This window comes from Heloderma suspectum, chromosome 2 (assembly GCF_057233095.1).
Source record: "Heloderma suspectum isolate Gila_16-S chromosome 2, 16-S_ref, whole genome shotgun sequence".
Lineage (NCBI taxonomy): Eukaryota > Metazoa > Chordata > Lepidosauria > Squamata > Helodermatidae > Heloderma > Heloderma suspectum.
Genome location: NC_139459.1, coordinates 172,273,517 through 172,301,487, shown reverse-complemented (window position 1 = coordinate 172,301,487; position 27,971 = coordinate 172,273,517). Strand labels below are relative to the sequence as shown.

The window sequence follows — 27,971 nt, the reverse complement described above, 5'->3', positions numbered from 1 at the left end:
ACCAGAGCAAATATGCAGACACACATCATCACCACTAGCCCTGCAATACACACACACACTCCCCTGCTACCAGTACACTAACAGAGATCGCTCCCCACTGCCTTCCTGTCCTTTTCCGCCAAGCTGGAGCACTGAATAATCCTCCACACCCATTATGGTGCCCCACAGCAGACACCTTATAAATGACGACATCAGCACATGCGAGTCTCTCAACTTCTCCCCAGATATAATCTAAGCAGCACGCACGGATCTCCCCTTTTCATTCAATGCAACCCCACCCCCACCCATGAAAGACAGAGACCACTGAATTAGGAGTGCATGAAAAACAACAACCTTAGAAACCGGAATCATTAGTTAATTCCCTCCGACACACAACACCCCAAAGTCTGGCCTCCCCATCATCCACCTCATAGCAAAATTCTCCCACCCTATGTACCCAGCCGGCCCCCCCTCTCAATTTCTTTTTGCCTGCTTGCCCCCCCCCCTAAGCAAACCTGAAATATCAACAGACCCCTCCCAGAAAGGCCTGGAAGAAGCTCAGTGAAGCACTGGATGGAACAGCAGCTGTGGCCATTCCCCACATTTTTATAGGTTAAGATCCTATAGCGTGGAACAGGGGAGGAACAGCCTGAGATCCACAAATCTTCCTGTTAACAGAGAAAGCGACCAACCTGTTAGACACACATTTCTGAGTAGTCCATCAAACACAACATTGGCCTCAGGTTCAAAACCGCATCACTGCCACAGGTCCTCCAGGATGAGCTTGCCCTTGGTTATCCCAGTCTGCAAAATGGGAATAATCTAATTTGACTCACAGAGCAACAACTGCGGGAACGAATGAAACAAGGAAAGGCTTTGAGCACTATATTCAATTCAAGGTAAGGAGAGAACCTCTAATTCCTCCCTTGCAGAATACACCAGTATCAATCAAGTTGACCCAATTCCCAGCGCTCGAAGACCCCTCCTTCCCAAACGCTTAGATCCCCCTCCCTTGAGTCCCAAACAGCTATAATAACAGCTTAGCATGAAGAATTCTGGCTCCCAGCACAAGCCACATCCCCATGAAGATAAGGTGTTTGGAAATTCCTCCAGAAGAGATGGTAGATTTGGGGTTCCAGGAATGAGGATTTCTTTCCCCCACCTTTTTTTTTTTTTTTAACAAAAGCAAAGCACCGGATACAGACAAACAAAGGTACCAATTGACAAATGCCGTACAACCGCAGGATCGGGGGGCGGCAGGGTGATGTATGTTATCTACTAAGTGGCACCCCCACACACACAACAAATCAACCCCAGCTGGAGTATGATGGGCGTTAGCCAGCCTTCCCCACCCCAGACTGGGCTGTTTGAGGGTTAAGGAACCAAGCCATTGTGGGCAGGGAGGAAAGAGTGGATATCTCACCGCGTGCACATAACATCGCCCCCCCACCCCAAAATCCAGGCTGATACAGTCTCAAAATGCTACATTTTCTCTCACTTTACATGCTCACACACATTACCTTACCTGTTCGCCTCGCCGCTCCACCCATGCCTCCCCGGCCCCATTTCCTTCCTGTGACGGCCGCACACAAGCCCCCTTTCCCAAACCAGAGACGAGAAAGGGGTCCGGGGGGGGGGGGGAGAACAGAAATCTCCCAGAACGGTAAGCTTAAAATATTAGCGGAGGAGGGAAGCAATGCAAGAACCGCAACCACAAAAGAGAAGGGGGGACAACAGATGGGTCGTCTACTCCTGGCACAGAACCAGGCAAAGGCTCCCCGCCCTGTCTAGCAAAGACCCAATTGGGGTGGGGTGGGGGAGGGAGATCGCCCCCAGCAGAGACCATCAGCTCTTCCTTACACCCAGCCACGACAGGTCTTGTTGCATTAAATACTCCTGCCCAGTATTGAGAACGGGGGGGAGGGTGGGGGGCGGTGCCTCCGTTCTTCCATCACCTCCGATCCCCCAAGCCCTTTGCAGTTTGCACGGATCCAGGCTCTACCTGCCGCTGCTAGCTCCGCGCCGTCGCCGCTGCTGCTGCCGCCCGCTCTTTCTCCAGCCGCCGCTGTCGCTCGGCGTCTGCTCCCGCCCCAACCGGTCTGAGCCCTTTAAACGCGGCCAGAACCATTGGAGACATGGGGGGGGGGGAGACAGAAAGAGAGAAGGGCTTAGGGGGCTGGAGAAAGCAACACTTCCCCTCTACCACCTTCCCTACCCGGCCCTTCCAACTCTCCCTCTTCCCTAATATTCCTCGCCCGAGCGCCCAACCCTCTTTTCGGCTACGCGCGGGAGCCTCTCCCCTCTCTCCTCCCCGCCAAATACTCTCCATGCACGCGCACACCCGGCCCCTGAAATGGTAGCGCCCGGGCACTCATTCATCGAGACCCTTGAGCAGAGGCTAGTTGTGAGGCTCGGGGTGTGTTGCAAACGGCGTTTACTCCCGCAGAGGCTGAGCTTCACCGGGGTGTGTGTTTAAAGTGCAAACCTAGAGGGAGGCGACAACGTTGGCGGAGTGCAAGAGGCGACCGGGCCGAAAACTCACCCTTAGTCTGGCTAAGCGTGCAAGGGGAAATCTCCCATACGCGTACACACGGCCCTCTTTCCCATTTGTTTTGTAAAGGGGTGTGCGCGCGCGCGCGCGCGCACTTTTGCTTGCAAGGAACCAATCTCCCGCGCGTAGCCCAGAGAGGGACAAGACGCCAGCAATCGCAGGCTGAGTGTGCAAGGCGATAGTTTATTTGCGGGCGAAAGATTATATGATAATAAATCATCCACCCACCCGTCTCTCTTTCGCTGTGTCGGAACTCCTGAGTCCTCTTTCTGTTTTGTGTGCGTGTGTGTGTGTGTGTGTGGGGGGGGGGTTCTGAGAAAACGAAGAAGAGAGCTGCTTCCTGGCATCCCCGAACCTCGTGAAGAGAAGGCTGCTGGGTGAGAGCAAAGGGGCTGCCCCCTAGTTCACAAATTCCGAATTACTCCCCTTACGATGACCCACTGCTCGCTTTTCCGCCCTAGCCTACGTTGATGTGCACGAGGCGCCCCCTAGCGGAGAAACCGGAGGAACGATGCCCCTTGAAATAGTAATGTATTTATTTTTCATTTTAAAAAGACACTAGTTGCACGCGCGGAAGTCAGGTTTTGCACCTAACAACAGCTCCACACGCCCCTCGCCATCTTCTCGCCACCAGATCCCACTCTCCCAAGCTCCCCGTGGTCTTTCCCCGCAACAGAGCTCCGCTATTTCCCGCCCCACCCCCTTTCTGTGGCTGCTGTCGCTGTACCATCCAGGGCACGTTGTCATGGCAACGGGAGTCAGGAGATGAGAGATGATGGACGCCGCAGGGGTGGCAGGGCGGGGCAGATGATGATGATGATGGGTCGGAGGGGGCAGTCGGAATGTGGGTGGAGCTGGGTCCAGTGCAGGTATGGAGGGGGGGGGAGAGGCAGGATGGAAACATAGGATATATTCCCATTTGACACACACAATGTGTGTAAATCCCATACCGGGCCCTGTCCCGCCACCTCCTCGGGTTCTTTCGTCTAGTATTCCTTCGCTCCCGAGGAGCCATAAACTGGGATTTGGGGGTGGGTGCTGTGCGGGTGTCCCGGCTCAGAAGAAACGGAGGAGGAGGGCTCTCCCATCCCATCCCGGGCTGGGATCCAGGAAGGAAAGAGGAGGGGTGGGGGCCTAGATGCTGCCTGGCACTGCAAACGCACAGAAACCACTGAAACTCAACACGCCCGAGGCCTCTGATGGGAACCAGATGTCGTTGCAGCTACTGAGCCTGGCAAGGGCCACGTGTGCTGGGTGTGCAAGGCGGTGGGGGGGAGGGGGCAAACAAGGGGTTGTGGGTTTGCCACGGGGTGGGGGAGAACCCAACAATGCTATGTGGGGAGGGAGGACGACGACAAGCAAGCAACGGATGAATATTTAATTATGTAAACTCTCATTGGTGACAGGACTGGGGAAAAGTGGGCGGGTGGGAGAAAGTGAATGGAGGATCAGGCCTTAATTCGAACCAAAGTCACATTAGAGCCTGTTTTCCCAATGTTGAGGCTCAGCTCAGGAACACGTTGATCACTAACTGAGAAGTACCTCTGAACAGGGCAGGGCCTAGGATAAATAGCACCCTGGGTGAGGAGTGCCTTTGGTGCCCTCGCCTGGTCAGTTTTGCAGGGCTACCCAGAGGATTTAGGTGTGATGTTGGAGGCTCTGCTGCTGCCCCCATGCATATGTGTACAAAGCTGGGGGGCACATGTGAGAATTATTGCATGCATGGACTATATCTGAGAATTCTCGCCTTCAGCTCCTCCTTGCCCTGGGATCAAGCAGAATGATAGATGTGCTTCATTTTTTCTTTCATGGGGATAATGGAATAGAGATTGGGTTGTGTTTCTCCTGAGTATCTTCTCCAAATTCCTAATGCCTTCTGGCGGAGCTTCTTTCTGCTTCCTGGGGCTCAGTCTCACAAGTCTTATGCTTGGAAGACTGGCTATCCTATCCCTTGAGAATGACATCGCTCAAAACCTTAATCTCAGCCACTGCGCTACGGTTTGCACAAGCCAAAACTCTAAAAGCCTCATTGTGAGCAGTGGCGGTGTACTATGCAACACAGCAGATCACAGGTTTTACTTTTAATATTTTTTTGTTTTGTAGCAGTTCCTATCTTCTGATAAGCATTCTTTATTTTAGAATATTCATTATTTTTATCTTTACAAATAATGAAGAAAAGTTATAAATAAAAAAGGTACCCAGCTGACCTCTTAGAGCTTACAGCATTATTATTTATATAGTGTTTGTACCGTTTATCGTATTTGAAGTGCTAAGCACTCAGTAACATTGCCTCAAAGTAAAGCTGTGTTCCACTGATTTTTTCCTAGTGCAAATGACATCAAAGTGGAAATTGAAAAAGAAACATACTTTCAAGCTAACTGAAAGAAGATCATTTTTGTAGTTCGTACCCAAACAACCTGCAAAACCTTGAAAGAAAGGTTACAGACACTTGCTTATTGCCACCCTAGCTCACTGCAGACAGTACATTAAAAAAACACAGCCACTGAGCTCAGCTGGACACCCCCCTCAGCTTGGTGACAGCCCAGCTTGCCCACACCTAAGGTTGGCCCTGCCTCTGAACTTATTCAGAGTGCATTCCCCTGCAGCCCCTTTGACTCTTGATAGCTATAGTGCAACAACGCAGTTCTGGGGTGTGGCAGAAGTTCTAGATATTAATGCGGGGTGGGGGAGAGAAGGTGGGTTGAGTATGTCATTTTAAAAATGACATAGCCAATGTCATATGATTTTTTTCTAGATTTGCTGTTCACTGTATTACGTTGATCAGATCAAATAAGAGGATAAAAAGAAATCAGAATGGAATTCCAAGCAACTGGAGAAAAGGGGTGCCTATATGACAAAATTCTTAGGGTTAAAAAATAGTGTGTATAGATGGCAAATCTTCATGGCACTTATAGAAATAAACATGTAAAAGGAGAGTAGTAATTTTTTCCTGTACAGCAAGAGCTAGATGTTCAATGCATTGACGTAAATGAAAGTCTTAGTGGGTTCTTTTGTTTTTGCTAAAAGTTTGTTTTATCCTCTGTACACCACAAAAATGGGAACCATCTCTCTCAACTGTGGTTTGATCTAGAGTTGTTTGTTATGTTCCTGATTTGGGAAGCAATTTTGTCCATGATCAAAAGGCCCCAAATCCTTTCAAACTAACTATGAGTAGATGGAGGTCTCTTATTTTTCCATTGCACTATCAGCTGAAATTTCACTGCAATCAACAGTAGAGATAGAAGCTCCTTTCCCAAAGGTCTAATCCTCTCAGAGATGGTAAACCTCTGTCTGGGCTGTATCTAAGGTGGCCAGATGCCACAGAGAACAGGGCTCCTGCACCTTTAATTGTGGTGTAGAAGAGGGAACTTCAGTACATGTAGCTTGTCATGCAACCTACACCTGCTGAAATTCCCTCTCCTACACAAGCATTAATGGTGCAGAAGCCCTGTCCTCCTTTGCATCTGGTCATGTTATCTGTATCATTTCAGACTTCAGGTGGGAACTCACATGAAAGAAAAGGATCTAACGTAGGCTTCTCCCAGATTTTTTTTTTAATGTGCAGGGGATTGTTTGTATGGAGCATCCAAACATTTACTGCTGCAGTGTGATATGGTACAGTCCAGATACAAGTTTACTATCTCAGTGAGAACTGAGTCTGACAGATACTGTTCTTTGCTTTACCTTTTTTTTTTAAGCAAGAATTTTTGGGATCCATAGGAAGTTTATGATGATTTTGTGCTTCTATATATGGGTGGACAATTTGTGGTCCTCCAGATATTGTCAGACTACAACTCCCATCATCCCTGACCATTGGCCATCCTGGCTAGGGCTGATAGGAGTCCAGAAACATCTGGAGGGCCACAGTTTTCCTATCTCTGGCCCAATATATCTGCACTTTGAAGCAGCTCCAACAAATCTACCTTCTGCCCACCCCAGCTTTAGATCAGGACTACAGCTTCCATCCCCACTGGCCAAGATGACTGGGGCTGAAGAGAGTTGGAATCTAACAACATCTGGAGACCAAGAGGTTCCTCACCCCCACTTTAGATCTACAGAGTCTTCCAAATAGTATACAATGAGTTGCCTCTGAGTACTGAATGCTATTTTAATAGGAGTATTTAGAAGTATCAGACCATGGTGGAAAGGTGAAATGCGTTGGCAAACAAGTGTACACACACAGGTGGGTAAGGTTTTTGTATTTGCAAGAAAGCCAGCAGAAATACAGGGGCAACAACGATATGTGCATGGAGTATCCACAAGTGAAGAGGTGCCATAGGAGTGTGTGTGTGTGTGCATGCGCACACTATACGCATGCACATTCTTAGCCATTCTCGATCTACACATGTACATGCAAAACCACGGAAGACATGGTTCCAACCCAGGTGGAAGAGTTCAAACAGACATTTCCAAAGTTTCAAGATTCCTCAAAACTATCCAAGGGGGTCGTTTTGAAGCTGTTAAAATAAGATGTGCCTGGCTTAGGCAAAACCATCATATTCAGGTAAGAGAGTCTCTCTGCCCTCTAATGTAGTGCATGGCAGCACCCTGGGTGAACTGCACAAATGCCATGCTATGGAGTGGCCCATTTCACTCCTATGCAGAACAGACGCGGGGCAGGAAGGAGGGAAGGTTGAATGAAGCTGCAATGTGATTACAGCGCCACCTGGCGCCCATCGGGAGGGGTAAGTGTTGCTGATGAAACAGCAGCCCATTGCACTGTTTAGGAATCCAATATTCTGATCTCTCCATTTGTGATCTACTCTAGAAGCTCTCCATTCCATCTCACTCCAGGTGTAAGAACAAGATCTGACACTGGAGTTCCACGAATTCTGTCTCCAGATCTTTAAGACAACAACAGCAACACATGAGGCCCCAGCTCTCTACCCGACACCATTTTTTACATGGGACAGTCAGTCGAGGGGGTTCTGCCACCAGTTTTTTTGTGTGTGAATGTGTAGCTCAGCTCTTAATCACAGCTTCAGCTGCCATTCTAAACATGTTAACTTGCGAGTAAGCCCCATTTAACTCAATTGAACTTATTTCTGGGTAAACATGCCTAGGATTGTGCTGAACATCTGTAAAATGGGCGGGATAGGGTGGGGGGATAGTGATTTACTTCACAGGGATGAGTGGTCTCTGTGTTGGGTCTATGCCATTAAAGCTGGCTTTTAAGGAAAGTTCAATTTTGTCTTGCTTTCCAGCAAAGCAGCCTCAGAAATATACTTAGACGAGTATTCTGAGGAACTCTCCATTTCTCCCCCTGGCCCTTTTTTTTCCAGGACAGCCTTAGAGGAACTAGTTCACAGATTTTACTCTGTGTATAAGTGTTAAAAATTTATTTGATATCACCAGCTGCCTTGGGGGCTCTTTTGAGCCAAACAGATGGGTTCTAAATGAAGTTAGTTAAGAAATAAACAATTCCTTGAGGTAAAACCCTAACATAGGGGTGCTGAACCTCTTTCACCCAGAAGGCCGAATTCCTATCTATCTATCTATCTATCTATCTATCTATCTATCTATCTATCTATCTATCTATTTCTCGCCCATCTGGCTGGTCACCCAGCCACTCTGGGCGATGTACAATAATAGAACAGTTTAAAACAATAAAATTCTACATTAAAAACATCATATTTCTAAAAACACCCTAACCCACCCCAAATGCCTGCCTGAACAACCATGTTTTAATGCATGGCGGACGCTCATTAAAGAGGAGGCATGGCAGAGTTCCCTAGGGAGGGAGTTCCACAGAGTGGGGGCCACCACAGAGAAGGCCCTCTCCCTCGTCCTCACCAGTCTAGCTGTCCTGGTTGATGGGACAGAGAGAAGGCCATCCAGGCTGATCTTGTTAAGCAGCCTGTCTGGTGATGCTGGAGGCGCTCCTTAAGATAGGCTGGGCCAGAACCATATAGGGTTTTAAAGGTCAAAACCAACACCTTGAATTTGGCCCGGAAAACAACTGGTAACCAGTGCAACTTCTTCAGCACTGGAGTGATGTGATCTCGCCAGCGGCTGCCTTTGATCAGGCGAGCCACCACATTCTGCACCAGCTGCAGCTTCCGAACCGTCTTCAAGGGTAACACCGCGTAGAGCACATTACAGTCTAAATGAGAGGAGACCAGGGCATGTACTACTGATGGGAGCAGATGGTCGGGAAGGTAGGGGCGCAGCCGCCGTATCAGATGGAGTTGGTACAGCGCTGTCTGGCTCACAGCTGACACCTGAGCCTCCATCGACAGCTGGGAGTCATTTTAGACCCCCAGGCTGCGGACCTGGTCTTTCAAGGGTAGCCGTACCCCATTCAACACCAGGTCAACATCCCCCAACCTCCCCTTGTTTCCCACCAAAAGTACCTCGGTCTTGTCAGGGTTCAGCTTCAGCTTATTCCTCCCCATCCAGCCACTCACCGTCTCCCGACATTTGGACAGGGATTCTATGGCCAACCTTGGTGAAGATTTAAATGAGAGGTAGAGCTGCATGTCATCCGCATATTGATGACACCGCACCCCAAACCTCCTGATGATAGCCCCCAGCGGCTTCACATAGATGTTAAATAGCATCGGGGAGAGGATGGAACCCTGTGGCACCCCACAAGTGAGTGGCCACGGGTCCAAAACCTCCTCTCCCAGTGCTACCCTCTGGTACCTGCCAGAGAGGAAGGACCGGAACCACTGTAATACGGTGTCTCCAATGCCCAACCCCTCCAGGTGGTCCAGGAGGATACCGTGGTCAATGGTATCAAAAGCCGCTGAGAGGTCGAGGAGAACAAGGAGCATTTGCCCCTATCCAGAGCCCTCCTCATATCATCCACCAAGGTGACCAAGGCCATTTCTGTCCCATGCCCAGGCCTGAAGCCCGACTGAAATGGATCTAGATAATTGGCTTCTTCCAAGCGTGCCTTCAACTGCATCACCACCACCCACTCAATCACCTTGCCCAAAAATGGCAGATTCAAGATTGGGTGAAAGTTGTTCAGAACTTGGGGATCCAAGTAGGGCTTCTTTAAGAGCGGTCTTATCACTGCCTCCTTGAGGGCTGATGGCATCACTCCCTCCTCAAGGGAGGTGTTCACCACCGTCCTGATCCCCGCACCCAGTCTCTCTCTGCAGCCCATAATGAGCCAAGATGGGCAAGGATCATGTAAGCAGGTGGTCGGTCTTACAGATGAAAGCACCTTGTCCACTTCTTCAGAAGGAAGAAGCTGGAACCGATCCCTCAAAACCAGTTTGCCACAGACTGCCTCTTGCTCACTAACTGTATCCACAGCGCATAGAACAACACTCCTAATCCAATCAATTTTATCCATAAAGTGCCTTGCCAAGGCCTCACAGGAGGCCTTAGAATGCACCAGTGGTTCCGGAGCAACTGGACCGACCAGGCTCTGGACCACTTGGAACAGCCTCCTAGGACAGCACTCTGCAGATGCAATAGCGGCAGCATAATATTCCTTTTTTGCTGCCTTCACCGCCACGTGATAGGCTGAAGATACAGCTCTAGCCTGTGTCTGATTGTCTTCGGAGCGAACTGTCTGCCACCGGCACTCTGGCCATCTCACCTCTTAACTGCGGATTGAACCATGGTGCAGCCCGAACCCTGTTCAGGGAGAGAGGGCATTTCGGAGCCACCTGATCTAATGCCCCAGGGATTGCGGCATTCCAGCCACCCACCAGGGTCTCGACTGAGTGGCCATTGGCGTGCTCCAGAGAATCCCCAAGCGCATTCAGGAATCCATTTGGATCCATAAGACGCCTGGGGCGGACCATTTTAATGGGTCCTCCACCCCTGCAGAGGGGTTGTGGAACCGAGAAGTCCAATGTCACCAGATAGTGATCTGACCATGACAAGGGGGTGGTGGATATACCCCTGACTTCCAGATCACTCCCCGCTTCTCCAGAAACAAACACAAGGTCTAGTGCATGACCAGCTACATGGGTGGGCCCAGTTGGAATAAGGTGCAGCTCCCAGGAAGCCATGGTCTCCATGAAATCCTGAGGTGCCCCCGTGAAGATGGTCTCTGAATGTACATTGAAGTCCCTCAACACCAATAAGTTAGGAGACTGTACATGCACATCAGAGACCACCTCAAGCACCTCAGCCAGGGAGTCAGTCATGCAGCGGGGTGGACGGTACATGAGCAGAATCCCCAGACTGCCCTTCAGGCCCAACCTCCAGTACATGCACTCAGCAATCTTGGTCTCCTGGAGAGGGGGTCTGGTGAAGACCAAGGACTCTCGGTAGATAACAGCCACTCCCCGTCCCCAATCCCTGGCCCTGGGCTGCTGTGCATACGAAAATCCAGCTGGACACATGGCTGCAAGAGTTGGAGCAGTGGCCTCAGCCAGCCAGGTCTCCGTAATACATGCCAGGTCTGCACCCTCATCCAGGATCATGTTGTGGATGAGGGAGGTTTTCTGGGTAACAGACCTGGCATTGCAGAGCGGCAAACGAAGGCCAAAAGATGGGGTCACGCCTCCCCCAGCCATCCTTTGGCTCTGGACAGGCCCGGAACAGGGGACAGATACTACACATCTCTCCCTTGTTCCCCTTACCTGGCATGGCCTGCCCCTAGCGCTCCGCCAGCACCTGCCGCCCAGCCTCAGTATAGTGTGGCCCCCAGCACTCCCCCCACTGCCTCCGTCAGGTGGACACATGCCCCTCGCTCCCGCATATCAGGCAGGCTACCCACCCCCCAAAATTCAATAGAATCCCCCCAAAACCCACCCCCCACCAACAATTTAAAAATATTTATCAAAAAAGACATCCCCGTTAAAAATACTGCCAGGCAGGAGTCCACGGTGGTGGTGGTGGCAGCAAGCAGTAGCAGCAGGAGGCATGCCCTCTTCCCCACGTGGTAGTAACTTCTCCTGCAGATCCTGGCTCTGCAGCTCTCAGAGCAGCTCTTGGGGGCTGCATTCCAGTAGTGCAAAGGCAAAAGGGATGCAGCCAAGGTGCTAGTATGTTGTAGCTTACTGCCCATCACTAAGCTTCAGGGGAGGCATTTCAACCTTTTAGGATTGGGGAAAGCTGCACAAAAGCTGGGAAGCCACCAAATGATAGGTGGTTGGAGGAAGAGGGTGGCCATCTGGAGAACCCTGGATCTGGACCCCGAGCCTATGGTTCTGCAACTGTGCCCTAACAGCTTTAATTAGGCTGACGTATGTAACAGAGATGCACCCTGAGACAAGCTTGAAAATAGGCACTTACCTGGTCACTTGTGATGAGCAAGAATAATTTCCAGGTAACCAGGGATGGGAATGTTTGAAAATCAGAAGTGAGTTGGTTCTGTCTCCAGCCTGGCCCTTTCACTGATGTATTGACACACACATCAATGTGTCACAAATAACTGATTTCTATGGGTAGGGGTGGTGGTAGCATAAATATTTGCAGACAAGTAACTTTTGTTGACTTATTTGTATGGTTGCCCTAAGTGTCAGGGAGGGCTCATTAGAAGATGAGAAGTTAGCAGGTCAGACTATGGCCAATCTATTCAGAAACAATACCAGAACACAAACAGAGACTCTTGGCCTTTGGCAACGTATTGTTTATTAAGCCATTTGTCACATTTTGAACTAAATTGTACACAGTGCTTAATTTTTATAATGGAGATGTAGAGGAATTAAAATGTATCCAAATGTCCTTTCCTCAAATCCAGTTGCATAGATGCAAGTCGCGATCACTTAAGGGCAATCCTATATATGCCTACTCAGAAGTATGTCCTATTGAGTTCAGTGGATCTTACTCCCAAGTAAGTGTGTACCGGATTGCACTGTTAGGGTTTGATCTAATTTTAGTCCTACTTAGAGTAGACCTGCTGAAATGACTAGGACTTAAATCAATCATGACTAACAAGTTCCATTCATTTCAGCAGGTCTACTCTAAGTAGGACTAACACTGGATACAACCCTCAGCAGTGAAGGACGCTCTGATCATATGCAGAAAGCACTCTATTTTTACCTCCATGTTAGAACCTAGGCCCTAGATCTGAAAGTGGATTCCAGCGCTACACCGTGGCTCAAAGCAAGTTCTGACTCAGCAGACTTAGAACTGGAGCAAGAAGTCTGGCAGGCTGTGGACCCATGCGGTATAACGACACATGCTTCAGGTTTGGGAAAGGCAATATTTATTTCACCAAAGGTTGATACAGTTATGGATGAAGTACAGCTGCAGAGTTGGGGGGATGGACTTGGCTAAAAAGGAGATACTGCAGCAGCCTTGGGAAGGCGACACGCAGCCACATACTGCACAGACAGAACACGATTGGCTCCATCAGTTGCTCAGCGGATCTGTGGGGAGGGAGAAGATGGTGGGAGTGATTCCTTCCCTGCACTGTAGTAGGAAGCACAGTGCGCCCCAATCCCTTGCGCAACCCCAGTGAAGTGGCACCACGCTCTGCGTATCTGATCAAGACCCTCACTCGGTTCAACTCCATGGTACCTGTTTGTGCCTAACCTGACTACAGAACAGCAAACGCCTGGGTCATTTATAAAGGGATGTGGATGACCTCATGGACCACAATAATAAACATGGGAGAGGAAATGTAATAATGCAAAGGACAAGGCCATGAGCTTGTGGGTTAAGAATCATCATTTTTGGTAACAGCTGGGGAAACAACACAGCAGGAAAAGGATCATAGGGCCCTGCGTAAGCACAAGGTAGTTACAAGTGTTAAGGAAAAAGCACCTCGCCTGAACCAGACTACTTACGAGGCCTAGTCAGGCCTACTTTCCAGGAGGTGGAATGCCAAGAGAGTTTGATGCAAGGGGGATAAAACTTTTTAAGAGCAAGTTACACAGCCCTGATCAGCTCCCCTTCTCCCTCTATTCTTTGGGTACTTCTATTTTATTTGCATCATTTACTTACCACTCCACATCAATAAAATATCTGAGCAGTGAACAATATGAGGGAATACTACTACTGCTACTAATGAATTAAAACCTTTAAAATCAGTTTGTGCCAATGAAACCATGGCTGGTTAGTCAGGGAAGGCTTGATTAAAGAAGAATGTCTTCAGCAGGTGCTGAAGCAAAGCAATGTTGGCACCTGCCTGACTTCAATGGGCAGGGAGTTCCATAGAACGCATCCACATGCCCTTGATCATTCCTTCCTGCTGTTCTCACAGTACTCTCCACAATACATCCTCATTTAAATGGGGTGATGAAACCTGATGATCATTTTACAGCTATACTAAATAACTGCAGCATGAGTGCCACCTCCTGTATCTTGCAGACGGGATTCTGGAATGAAGGTCTGAGCAATTGTTAATGGAGGATTCTGGACGACACTGCATATTACAAGCAATATACTGCTGTTTTTTGAAAAACAGCAGCCAGAAGTTTCAGCAGCAGAACGGTGTGTGTGTGTGTGTGTGTGAAAACTATTTAATCTTTCATTTTCTGGCCATTTTCCCCATTCAGTCCCTCCCCAAAGCTGTTTTTCACCCAGGGGAGGGGGTAGCTTATTTATGGAGCAGAAAAACAGCTAAGAGAAAAAGAAGTGTGCAGTCCCTCAATTTTATTTACTTAGGGCGCAATCCTATAGCTGCTAGACAGAGGCTACGCGGCCACAGGATTGTTCAGTTCCTGGAAAACCACCTCCCTGCCCCCTCCCCCACCGCCTCATAGGTGGCGCGGATCGTCCCCGGGCTCCACGCTTGGATGAGCAGAGTGGGGGGTGGTCCTGGGGGCAGGGAGAGGTGGGGAGTGCAGAAGCACTGGTACAATGCTTCCTATGCGTCGTCCGGCCTCCCCACCCCCCTGAAGTCCTGCAGCTACACAGCTGAAATCGGCCATCTAGCTGCAAATGCAGGGCAGCCAGAGTGCAGAGGAGAAGATCCCCTCCACAGTCCGCCTGCCCTGCACTGGATAGGCAGTCGCCTCTGAGTTCAGAGGCAGCCACCTATCCCAATAGGATTGCTCCCTTAAATGCTCTAGGCTGTTGCCTTTCAGCTGAAGCTTCTAAGGGAGCTAACAAAAAGGTAACAAAACCATCCCTTTATATAAACTCACAGCCTCAAAGGCTGCTACTGTTTTTTTTTAAAAGAGAAATGAAACACTGATTGCTTTATTTTAATCATTATTATATGTATATCATGCTCTTTCATGGGAGTCTCAGTAGACTCCCATCTGGACTGCTAAAAACATTGAACTTTAATATCTGGTGTTGCCAGACCACTGGGCCACATGTAGCTTTGCCCTCAAACTTCTTCCCACCACATTTTTTTCCACTACTGTGAGATACTAGAAGGGGAGACACAGTAACTGGCCCCCTCCATGCAACTATCAGGAATTTAAGTTCTTTGCAAGTCCCATTGGTGCTCTTGGGCATCGTTTCAATGGGGCTTGTGCAAGAGAATTCCCCATTGTCTTTGTATGGTATTTGTTTACTTGGCCTTGCTAGGCCCAAAGGACCACTGGATTCTGCAGGTTCTAGAGCAGCCATAAAGGATTATTACTGGCCCACTGTTGAAAAATCTGTGCAAACTGCTTGGAATTTTGCTGAATCTTAGTGACAGCCACAAGGTGACCTTGGCATCTGGGTTGATAAGGACAACGGGCACTTTGTGTCTACTAAGATGCTGAAGGAGCAGCAAGAGGCATCACTGCAGATGCTGAAATACTTGGGAAGATTTGGAAGAAGATGTTGATGTGGAGCGTGCTTACCAAGCAACGGAAAGACAATGAAGACAGGAGCACTGGGGACTTCTTCCCTACGAAGACGGTGGGCTAAGCAGGGTGGAATAACATGTTCGCCCAATGCTTCATTATCAAACTGACGTAAAACTTGAGATGTGATATCATCTCATCTCTGATCAACATAAAATGGGCATCAAGGGTCCCTTTTAGAAAAGGAGGAAGAGTCCCACACGCTTCACCCCATTCTACTTCTCTCTATTGTTTTATCCTCCAATTCCACCTCCCTAGCTTTTCCTTCCTTTCTATTTTTCCGGCTCTGATGAAGATGGAAGAATCCATGACCCCCTGAACTTGATTGGTAGATATGAGTTTTGTTTATCATAGTGGAATAGTCTAATATTATTCAAGTTATGGGCTGGAGGAAAGCGTAGGCCCAGCAATAATATTCAAATTCCTTTGATTGCTTTGTTAATGATATTTCAATACCATTCTTAAACCATTTATACTGTTTTTGTTTTCTTACGGCCTTCTATGACTATTTATAATATTTCGTAAATATTGATGCTACTATGTCTTCAAATTAATATTTTCTCAAAAAGATAACATTGTTAGGCATTGTGCATCACTAAGCAGATTGATTCGTTTAAATGAGGAACCGGTGGTCTTTTACACTGGCCATGGTTTATCCTGTGACCCAGTGGTTTGCAAAGGTGCAAATTCAAACACAGATTAGATCAGTATTATTCTGGCTATTGCTATCAACAAAAAATCCATCCATTTATTTGATGCCCCAATATATTGTATGAATACTAGATACATTTACAGAGAGCAAGGCTATCAGTAGCTACTAGGTGGGTGTGACTGCCAGAAACCAAAACCCTCATGTTTAGAGCTCATGTATTCTGGACTACTAGATGAGGAGGATTAAACAACAGGGGACAGAGATTTCTTGGCAAGTTAAGTTCCAGTAATGGACAACTTGTGAAGACAGACTGTTGAGCTGTATGGCCTGTGGTGATTGAGGGAATAAGTTTTGAGCTGGGAAGTTCCCCTTCACATTTCAGCTGTAAACTCACTGCTTCATCTTAGACAAGCCATTCCCTCTCAGCCTTGGGACCCCATCAAAACACACAGGGATAGATACTAGCGTAACTTACAGGATTATTGTAAGGCTTACAAGGTAACACATGCAAAGGTTTTTTGAGCACTCAGAAAAAGGTTTTCACTGGTGCTGCTTTAATATTGTATTGTAGATTATGGTTTGATTGATTTTTGATGTATTATGTAGTACTATCTGGATGCACGCCCCCTCAGGAGGGTATTGCTATGAAAGGCGGCATATATGAAATAACAGTGTTAATTAAATTTAATATATTAATATAGGTCTAAATTAGCAGGACAACTTTCTTGTAGGCACCCACAGTCTTGGAGGTGACCCCCCACCCGCAGGCACCAAACTTTTCCTCCTGCAGAGCTTTCCATCCTCATCAGAATCTTTCTGCCAGCCCGACCAGCTTGTTCCATTCCTTACCGTATACTTGTCCCATTTCTTCTCCGGATCGTAGGGCTCCCATCGGCTTGCAGGGAAAATGTGCTTGTTCTTCTCATACCAGCTGCGAAGCACCACCTTGCCAGCATGGGACTAGGGAAGGCAGACAAGAGTGGAGTCAGTCAGCACGGTACTGTGACTGAGAAATCACTTCCCAACCAGCTCGGAATGGAGATAGGACTTGGAAACCCAGTCCCAGTGACAAGGAGAGTTTGGGGGAAGGAGGAGGAGGGTAGGCAGCTGCCTGGATTTAACAGCGTCAGAGCCAAAAGCACTGCTCTTTTGTTGGATAGAAGGCTCTTTCCAAGATAGGCCTACAGAGTCCAGAGACTTAGGGAAGCGAGGTCAGGTTTCCTTCTCCTCACCTCATCTTTTTCCACCGTTGCATCACTCAAAAGCCGAACGTCATCATGTACATCAAAATTGAAGAGCGGCCCTGAATCGGGGAATGCACACGTGAGAGCAGGGAGACACGCAGGGAGACACGCAGGGAGACACATAGCACCTGCCCCACAGCCTGAACCCCACTCTCCGACCCTCACCCTCACAGCACAACACGAGTACTTTCTCAGCCTCACCCTCTCTACCACTGTCCCTCGCATTACAGCAGGGGCGCAGGGCCTCTTCCAGCCTGAAGGCCGAATTTCATTTCGGAGAAGCTCTCAGGCGCTGCACTCCAGTAGTGGGAGAGGCCAAAGTACCTGCTTATTTTGGCTTAAAACTCTTACTACCAGTGAGTAAGCCTTAGGGGAGCCATTTCAGCCTTTTGCAATGGGGAAAAACTGCACAAAATGCTAGGAAAACTCCCAATGGTCAGTGGTTGGATCAGGTCAGGAGAAAGAGGAAAGGGGTGTGGCCATCTGGGGAACCCCGGAGGGCCAGATTTGGCCCCTGCGCCTGAGGTTCTCCATCCTTGCACTACACTTCCAAAATGTCCACCTATCACAGGTCAGAGTCCATGCAAATTGCCCCCTTTACTCTTCTATACTTACACCCCTGCATCTTTCCTCCCACTCAAACTATCCCCTTTCTCAGCCAACATGCAACTGCAGCCCATTCAGACTCTGACCATCACAGTGCTCTTAACACAGTAGCCCTGGACCCTCCTGTCCAGGCAGGCTCCTATCCGAGGAAGGCCAGGGCTGGAAAGGGGGGGGGGGGCGCTGAGAAGACTCACCGCTTTTCCCTCGAGCCTTGGTGACAATGAAGTCATAGAAGCTGTGATGCTAGATGGGTGGGAAGAAAAGGATTTTGGGGGGGGGAAGCTCTCAAAAAGATTCCCCAGCCCACACCAAGAACCCTGCTGATGGATTCACAGTTGTGGCAGGTGGCCATTGCTGCAGCAGGTGTTGAAACAGAGGGGAGAAAGGAAGTGGGAATTTGGATACGGTCCAGTGCTCAAAGTGGGCAGGGGGGTGGGGGTGGATATGCCATCCTCTCTCTTTTCAGGGGGACATGTCTGAGCCTGGCCTAACCACCCCACCTTGGACACTGATTTGGTCAAAGAAAGATCCCACATAAATGCTAGGGGTGGAGGTAGTAATGGATGTTGAGGTCTACTCTCTTGAAATGCATCCTTCTCAGAGTGGGCGGTGGGCTTCCCTGAAAGGAAGCAAGGGCAGTGGGCACCTGCCCTGGCTCAAGTCTCATCCCTTCCACAGCAGGCTGTGTCCGGCCCTTGACTGGTCCAAGAGGCAGAGTGCAGAGCCAAGGCTGTGTCCTTCCCCACTTTCCATGTTGATTGACTGCACTGACTGACAGCTCATTTTCCAGGGACTTTGGGGAACAAGAACAGGTTTCCTTTCATCTGTCTACCTGCCTCAAACTCGCTCTCTAGGATTTGTGCTCACTCTCTCTGTGAAAACTTATTTTTATATACATACATACCAGCAAACGTGTGTGTATGCATACATACATACATACATATATATATATATATATATATATATATATATATTATACTCTCTTTCTCTCGGTTGCCTGGAACTGTGCTGATGCATGCCCTGTTCCCTCTCTACCAGTGTGACTGATAGTTTGTACGCTCCCCATCCCAGCTAGACTGAAATCCTGGCCAGCAGTACTCAGACTGCAGAGGCAGAGAAAGGCTGAGAAAAAAATCCAGATGGCACCTAGGGTAGTAAAAATGTAAGACTTAAAATAACTAATGATGTGCTGTCTTTAATGGAGCCCCCAATTCTCCGCCCCACCCCCATCTAGTGACAGAACTGGTGGAGGATTCAGAGCATATGTCCAGCCAGTTGGCTGTTTTCTTCTTGTTTTAGTTTAAACTTCTCTTGAGGGCTTGGGGGAGGGTCCAGCTTTCCCCTCCCCGCTAATACTCTGGGATAGACAAGGTAAGTCAGGTCGGAGCTTCTGCCTCCTAGACCACGAGGACAAAGATGGTGAATGTCTGCTTTAGATAATGGGGCCGCCATCTATAAGGGCAGGGCAGGACAGGGGAGTGCTGAGCAGCAGAGGTGGTATCATGATGAGCCAGGGACATCTGCTCACATGTGGGATGATCAGATCCTCCTTGATGTACATAAGCTGCTCCACACCAGCTGATCTGCAGGGGGAGACACTTACTCAGAGCCTGAACAGAACCTCTTCCCCTTTCCCCCACAAGTCTCATAGCATACCATCCCCAAACCCCAACTAGTACATATCTAGAACTGCATTCACTTCTCCAGAGGTTTGCTTGCTATTACAATTTGACAGATTTCAATGCAATAAAACAGATGGACAAGAATTCATCACGAGGTTCAACACTATCTTGTGCAGCTTGAATAGGAACAAAGGCTTTTTATCACACCACATGTGTTCATCAACTCACCAATGCAAGGATGTCTGTTATCGCACAACAATGGCCACTGTTAATAATGTAATTATCACTGTCTGTACTTTTTGCATTTTAATTCCCTCTGACCTCACTGTTTAGAATTCCTGCGACAACCCTGTGCATATATTTCTGGCAACTGAGGATGACCATGTCATCTGATGAAGTGGACTGGGTCCACAAAAGCTTCTGCCATAATAAATGTGTCTATAACGTGCCACAAGACTCCTTGTTATTACAATGTATATTTGCCAATTGCATTACAAGTCTGTGTTGGTGGTTCTTACTGACCTTATGTAATGTACCTTATGTATTACAGAATCATTCCCATTTTACAGATGAAGTTAGTGAGAGTTAGTGACATTGCACAAGGCAAGGACTGCACTCAGGCTGACCAGGGCCAACTTCAATACCCACTAGAATACAGTGACTCACACTTTAAAAGGGCCACAGCATAAGAGAGGCAGATATGTAGCTATGCAGGCCTGCCAACAACCTTCTTCCCACCCTACCCCATGGGAGCAAATCCTACTCTGCCAAGTCCTTTACCGAAGTTCACTGAAGTCCTTACGCAAGATCTCCAGGGCCTTTTGTAGAAACTGCTGAATGGTGTTGCCCTTCTTCATCTGCACTGCGGGGAAAACAAGAGTCAGTCTGGAATAGGTTTCTCTCACTTGCACTTTCCCAATCCAACCAAAAATATAGCCTGCAAGGTTTTCCAAGAGGGCGTGTGCATGTGTGCACGTTACATTTATATCCTGCCTTTTCTCCCAGAAGCTCAAAGCAGTGGACGTGGTTTTCCCATACTCTCTCACGCATGCACATTTTATCCTCACAACCCTGGGAGGTAGGTTAGGCTAGAGAGGGACAGGTGTAAGGTCAGAGAGTTCCATGGCTAAATGGGAATTTCAACCTGGAACACCTCAGTTCTAGGCCAACTCTCCAGGTGCATTGGACTGCAACTCAGCTGGGAATGATGGGACTTGCAGTCAAGCACATCGGGAGGGCACCAGGTTGTGGAGGACTATTCCAAACAGTATACCACACTGGCTGGCTGGCTGTTGGGCTGTCTCTTCATCTCTCTGTGATAGATACTGACATAAATAAACATGTGTGTATTTTATATATAAGATTTAGGGTTCCAACCTTTAATTAGTAGATTAGTGGGTTATTTTGTGACAGTCGTTTTTAATTAATGGGGTGGTGGGTTAACGGTGACAGTTTATTTTGGGGGATTTTGGTTGTGATGTGTAATAGGAAATAAGAAGCTATTTAGAAAGTTTCCCTTTCTTATCTGGAAAGCATCTGAGGCTGCAGCACTGCTGAAGCTAAACAAGCTTGGACCTGATCTGCTTTTTGGATGGGAGACCACTAGGAATTCCATGCAAGAAGAAGAGGGAGGGAGGGAGGGAGGGAGGGAGGGGAACAGCATCAAAAATATATGAGATAGACAACTTCTGCGCTTGGTCTAGGAAAAAAAAAGCGCTAGACTAAGACTGCCAAAGGGGGCAGTTTTTAAAGTTGCCCCAGGACCCAAAATGTCTCAAGGTGGGTCAGTGCACTGAATGGAAAAAGCCAACCATCTGGGCTTTCAGGGACCCACATACTAAGCCACAGGGTCCTTTACCAAAGCTGAGACCAGAGGCCATTTTGGCAGGGAGCAAAGCTCACCTTGACAGTTCGGCGGTGCCCGGAGCCATCCCAGTAGCTGAAGGTGATTTCAATTTCTTCACCTGGCCAGAGACGAGAGTGGGTGGAGAAACACTTATGGCACAATCCTATTCATGTTTACATAGAAAAACACCCTACAACTCCCAGCATTCCCCAGCCAGCCATGCTGGGAGAAGCAGGATCTTCTCTGGTCTGAACATGCATAGGATTGCCCTTAAAAGAGTTAAGAGAAGGGTAGAGGCAAACCTCTTGAATCACAATCGATATGAACACCTCCAGCATCTTCCTGTAACCATCACCCCTCCACCCCATCGCCCACTCTGGATGCACGCCAAACCAGCATCCCATCCCATCTCTCACTCTTGATTTTCTCCTGCTTGGCCTCCCACTCCTGGCGAAGCTCTTCTCGCAGGCGGTTTTCTTCTTCCTGAAAGCCAACAGGGGGTAGGGAGGCAAAAACAGTCTGTTTAATGCTTCAGTACCAAGGGGAGCCATCGGCAGCAGAAAGACAGTGACAGGACAGTGTGGCTTGGAAGATGCAGCTGGGAAGGGGAACTGGGTACTCTCAAGGGCAAGAGTACCCAGTTCCTGACCTGCCTTCTCCTCAAGGGCAGGGCAACACCATACCTCACGGTCACGGTCCGGCAGGAAGCTGGTGTCCACATCTGGGTTCTTCCCCAGTTTCTTCTTCTTGGGGGGCAGTTCTGAGGGAGGTGGGAAGGAGGTATGAATGAAGACCTACCCTGGACACTCCGCTGCTTGAAGCTGAATGTCACCCTTTATGTCCTCCATGGCCGCACCCCACTTCACTGCCACTGTTCCAGGCCTACCTAGGCTTCCCTCTCCATCTGCAAATGCCCAGCCTCCCGTTCCTCACCTTCCCGCTCCAACTCTGCCTCCTCCTCTTCCTCCTCTTCTCCATCATCTTCCTCCTCCTCCTCCTCTTCCAAGGTGAAGGACAAGCTTGAGATCTTACGCTTCTGCTCCTGTTTGCGCTCCCGCTCCCGCATCCGCTCCAGCTTCCTGTGAGGGACAAACCAAAGCCAGCTCCAGAGGACAGAAGGGAAGGGAAATGAACAAGCCCAAGGTCTTAGGGAAAGGCAGGTAGTTGGGAAACATCGGAGTGGGCAATTTGTGGCACTCCAAATGTGTTGGCCTACCCCTTCCATCAGCCCTAGCCGGCAGAGTTAATGGTAAGGGATGCTGGGAGTTGTAGTCCAACACAGCTAGAGGGCACCAGGTTGGGGAAAGCCGTACTAGTATTATATAGACTTGAACTGGGCACTCCTGACTCACAGCTTAGATTCTTAGCCACCACATTACTCCGGCTCTCATACACCACCCTAAAACACAGAACAAAGTTCATCAAGAAGAGAAGATCTGTCTCTCCAACGCCCCCCCCCCCCCACACACACACACACACCGAGCCTATTCAGGATACATGCAAGCACACTTGCCACTCACAGCTGCAGCTCCTTGGACTGCTCCTTCTTTGCCAGCTGCTTCTCCCGTTCCTTTACAAGGGCCTCTTGCTTGGCCTTCATGTCATTGAGGGTCACCAGGCCTATCAGAAGGAAAAGTGCTGGGAATCAGGCCTCCTAGGTTGGAACGCCCAGCACTGTGTGGGGAAGTAGGATCCATTCATTCCAGTTCGGGGATGGAGACCAGGACTCCTGGGTTCTTCTCCCAGCACCGAGTGCTCTCTCTCTCTCTCACACGCACATACTTACCAACGGTGCTGGATTTCAGCTCAGCTTCCACCGCGTCGTAATGGGCAGAGAATTTCTTGTCGATGTTTGACTTCATGATGTTTTCCTGCCACAGCGAAAAACACAGATCAGGTTTGTCACATGAAGCTCAGTCTCCCAGTGATGTCCCAGTTCCAATTCCCAACCCACCTGCTTGGACTAAACCAGGGGTGGGCAACTTTTGGTCCTCCAGAGGTTGTTGGACTGCAACACCTATCATCCTTCACCATTGGCTATGCTGTCTAGGACAGATGTGAGTTGCGGTACAACATCTGGAGGGCCACAAATTGCCCACCCCAGATTAAACTTGCAGAGATCTACAGCTATTCCAGGCAGAGAGTAAGGGACACTAGCCCATGTGCTGCAGATGGAGGGGGAGCACCTGGAAAATGCTTACAAGATATCCTTTGCCCTCTCTTGCTGAAACTAAGCACTTGAGATTTATAGCCCACCTTAAGCCAAAAACTTGGGGCAGATTATGTACATCTTCTACAGGCTTCAATTAAAAAGTAAAAGAAAAAGATCCTTGTGCAAGGAGAAATTTTGGTTGGGGATGGATAAATCCTCAAGGAGAACACATGGCTGCACAGGCAACGTTGCCAGGAGGAATTCCACTTCTTTGACCATAAGGAGTCACGTTCCGCAAGAAAGGAAACAATAACTAAGACACAGCTTCCGAGGAGTGGAGAGAATACCTTTCAGCATTGCTTTGGGAACCTGGAGGGGGGATCCTTAAACTATGATCTACAGGGCTGGCGGCATAAGCCCAAAGGATAAATACCAAGCAGGAGGTTCTACAATCATATTTGGAAGAAACAGTGTTGGCAGAACCACAGTAGGCCCAAGATGACAGGAAAGCGCCCATCTGAGACTTCCAAGCAATAGTACGCAGCATTTTTGTATACGAACAAGGAATAGAGGGGAGCAAGCAGAGGGAGCTGAACACTGTCAGAAGCAGAGCTGTCATTATCAAGATCTGGTGGGAAAGCTCTCGAGACTGGAATGTCATTATTATTCAGGGTTATATAGCTTGTGAGAGAAAGACAGGAAAAGGGAGCAAAGTAATCTAGAATGCTACACATTACAGAAAAAGAAGAAGTACATGTTCACCCAGGTCCAGAATGAAGAGAATGGCAATACCTGTGAATGGATCTGGGTGAAGACAGGGCTAAAGAGAGATAATGGTGAATGTCTGCTATGGACCTGCAAATCAGTCAGAGTCATTGGACGAGGCCTTCTTTTAGCCAAGAATTAGCTTGCTCCCCTATACTAAATAGAGTGTGTGGAATTTAAGCTCTATTGCTTTTAATGAAACTTCTCTCTCTTTATTCTGTAATCCTAAGCACACTAAGTAGGGCTTCAACCCAAACACCAGACGAGTAACTTTAAATCCTCTAACACAGTGGAAGACAAGGCAGCTGAATCTGTTCCCACCTTCATTCTGTTGTTCGCCAAACCTCTTGTGCGGTACATTTGCAAGTCCTGCTTGCCACAGCAGGCAGGGTGAGGGCAGATGCCAGGACTGGAGTAGTCGGGAGAAGCTGCAGCTACCTTGTCTTCTGCCACACCGGGAGACTTAAAAATGTACATGTCTGGTATGAAGGTTGCAAGGTGGCAACCCAATATTCAAGGTAATAACAGGGTCTATCTTAGGGCTTGTGTGCATTTCATGTTTCAAGGCACCAGTATCACATTTCTGGGTGCTTAGAATTATTCTACCCTATTTGTTGGCAGCAGAAAACACAGGCTGTTCAAGAGATTTTCTCATGCATTTGAGATGCTTTTTGTCTTTCAGAAGGCCAATGGGACAGCCAGAGTTTCACTCATTTAAGTTTTAGTTCACTTGGACAGAACAAAACTATGGCCAATGTGAAGGTGGCAGATGTCTTGGATGATCTAAACATGCTAATGTCATTGTCCAAATAAAAGGAAAAAGGAAGGACAACAAAGCTCAGGTTCTAAGGGGAAGGAAAGGTCTTCAACAAACGCAAACAGTAAGAATTGCCTCTTGGGAAGAGATGTTATGTGACAATGGAGTGTAGGAAAATGAGCAATTTCTGACAGTAGCACGGTGAGGAAAACTGTAAACCATAGCCTTGCAGAAAAAGAAACAGAAAAATTCACAGAAGAAGGACATGAATGCACAGGGATCTTATGATCTGGAAACTAAAATGTACAGGAGGCAGGAAGGGCAGGTGACTGAAGAGGCAGAAATAGTGATACAGAACAAATATAACAAGCATGCACCAGAAAAATAAAAACCTCTAAGAGGAATCTGGCAAAGCAACAAGATATCAAGGAGGGTTATGAAATCTTTCTAGAGAGGACTGGAAAGAAAAGCATGCACAACAGAGTTTGGAGCAAATGACCCATGGTACCCCAGATAGATCCATATCCTTGAAAGAGATTGTGACTTAACAAAAAACAGGGCAAGCACCAACAGAAAGTAGGTAGAGAGTTTGTGGGTACATAATCATTAAAAAAGGTAAAGGTAAAGGTGTCCCCAACCAGTCGTGTCCGACTCTAGGGTGCGGTGCTCATCCCCGTTTCTAAGCCGAAGAGCCAGCGCTGTCCGAAGACGCTTCCGTGGTCATGTGGCTGGCATGACTAAACACCGAGGTGCACGGAACGCTGTTACCTTTCCCGCCGAGGCGGTACCTATTTATCTACTTGCAATTTCTTGCTTTCAAACTGCTAGGTTGGCAGGAGCTGGGACTGAAGACGGGAGCTCACTCCATCATGTGGCACTCGGGTCTCGAACTGCTGTCCTGCCGACCTTCCAGTCTGCAGTTCAGCATCTTAACCACTAAGCCACCACGGCCCCTACTAAGCCACCGCGGCCCCTAATAATAATCATTAGGCAATGATTAAACATAATCATTAGGCAAGTGCTATCAGTACTATTGTCAGAAGATGGGTACAGTTTGGTTTAAAACTGATTTGACGCATGAGAGCTTAGATGTGGGTTGGAACATCACATTCCTTGCGTTTATAATTCCATTGTTATATCAAATATTTACTAGAATGTCCATTTGATTTTAAGATACCTCTGTTTACCTTTCGATGTAGCAAAAACAGAGTCAAAGGCACTTTTGGCATCACACAAGAAAACACCATCATGAAAAGAACATTCCTCCTATTACCTTCTTTCCCATTCCTTGCACCCAAGAACCCCCCACCCCCAAATGATTCTGGACCTTACTCTTCATGGTAATGCCCAACTTTTTCAACACCTTCAGCACCATCTCCTGTAAGAGTTCAATAAACCAATGTCCCATCCCGCCCACTTCAGGGTTTTTTCCCCGTCACCTCAGCAATACGCTGCCTCATTTGTTCCATGTGCTCGCGCTGCCTCTCTCTCTTCTTCATCAGCTGGAGTGCCCGGCCAGCTTCGCTGGCAGCTCCTTTGTATTGCGCCATGGTTGTAGATGGACCTGGGAGGCACAAAACACATATATGAATGTATGAAGCAGCCTTGTAGCAAGCCAGACCATTGGTCCCTCTGGCCCACGATGGTCTGCTCTGACAGACAGTGGCAATCCAGAGTCTCCCAAGATGCTTTTCACTGGGAGTGTTGGGGGTTGAAACTGGGACCTTCCACATGTAAAGTGTGTGCTCTACCACTGACCCACAGCTCTCCCCGAAAGGAATGCCCAACACGACAAAGGGGGATCCCAGAGAAGGAGACCAGGGTGAACCAGAAGGGCAGAGAGGACGTGGGGGTGGTACGTGTGGGATTTCTGGATCTAGCAGGGGAAACGCTGAAGTGCAAAGGCAACCGGGGAAGGGTGCGGGGTGTCCTTGCCTGGTCAAGAGAACGGGGAAATCTTCCTCTCCAGGTAGTCAGAAAATCCTTTCTCCAGCCACAGATCCCACCAGCTGCTTCGCCTACGTCATTCACACGCGTCAGGATACAGCTGCGCCCGCCCTCTTCCTGTTTTGCCTCCACTTAGGTACACAGGAAGAAGAAAAAAAAAGAAAAGACTGCGTGAATACACCGTCGGAACTTCCGGTAAAAACTGAAAGCCGCCATTGGCTAAGATTCTCCATGGGTTCAGAGTGGCGCCGCTCTATCCCTTGGCATCTCTACGGTGACATCCCTCTCCACGCTTTGCATCGGACGGCTCGCGGAGTGGGGACGCGGGTCCATGGGAGGCCGGAAGCGTCAATAAGGACTGTGGTGGAGTGCGACAAACCCACGTGTGCGGCTGCTTCTTTTCTGTCTCTGTGATTTGCGGCGTCTCGAAGCCGCTGTTAGTAAAGGAGACATCATGGAGAGAAATAATGCAGACTTAACCCATTTATGCTTCTGTGAGGGTCGGCTTGTCGATTGCAGTTCATAGAATCCTCCCTCCTGCACTGGAAGACAAGTTTAGTAGAAGAAAGTCCAATCCTATAAATGTCTCTTCAAGAGTAAGTCCCAAGAGCTCAATGGGGTTTATTCCCAGGTAAGTGGGTGTAGGATTGCAGCCATGGTTGCTTTCCCCCCTTCCATTCTGGATTGATATTTTCTATTGTCCCTTTCCCTTGTGTTTCAGCCTTCCCCAACCTGGTTCCCTCTAGATGTCAGACTACAACTCCCATAATCCCCAGCTAGCACGTGTTGTCATTCTTTTTTTATGTATCACAAAGCACCTCGCTCCTTCAAGGCGCTTCCTTCCAAGGCCGCTGCTTCTTCTTTAATAATAAGTTAAACCTTTTCAAGTAGTGTGGCAAGCAATAATTCAAGTGGTGTGCGTTTACTAGGTGCTGCTTTCCATCATCATGGAAACACACCACCAGTTGAACGTGAAGAAGTTGTAAATTTGCCCAGTAAATTTGTCTGCCATTCAGCTTTCAAAGTCGCAGAAGCCCTGCCACCCATCCCACTCCCATTCCCACCTCTATGTATGGAGCTTGTGTTCTGCTTTTTGCAGGGAAGGTGATATGATCCTTCCAAAGCACTGAAACAAAAACGTGCTTACAAACCTTTTGCCTTCAAAACTTTTAGAAGTTTTGTAGAAGA

The 27,971-nt window shown here is 48.4% G+C and overlaps 1 protein-coding gene across 1 annotated transcript; it reads right to left on the bottom strand.

The window, feature by feature from the left end:
• Positions 1–12,045: 12,045 nt before the first annotated feature.
• On the bottom strand, positions 12,046–26,874 carry FAM50A (family with sequence similarity 50 member A). Its single transcript, XM_084836064.1, has 14 exons — positions 26,772–26,874; positions 26,276–26,400; positions 22,949–23,033; positions 22,683–22,782; positions 22,096–22,241; positions 21,846–21,922; positions 21,579–21,645; positions 21,219–21,280; positions 20,097–20,173; positions 19,223–19,277; positions 17,889–17,937; positions 17,077–17,147; positions 16,694–16,804; positions 12,046–12,813 (listed from the first exon to the last, which is right to left on the bottom strand). Exons 2-14 carry the CDS (start codon positions 26,384–26,386, stop codon positions 12,805–12,807), a joined length of 1,020 nt encoding a protein of 339 aa, XP_084692190.1. The 5' UTR covers positions 26,387–26,400; positions 26,772–26,874; the 3' UTR covers positions 12,046–12,804.
• Between the last annotated feature and the right edge of the window lie 1,097 nt (positions 26,875–27,971).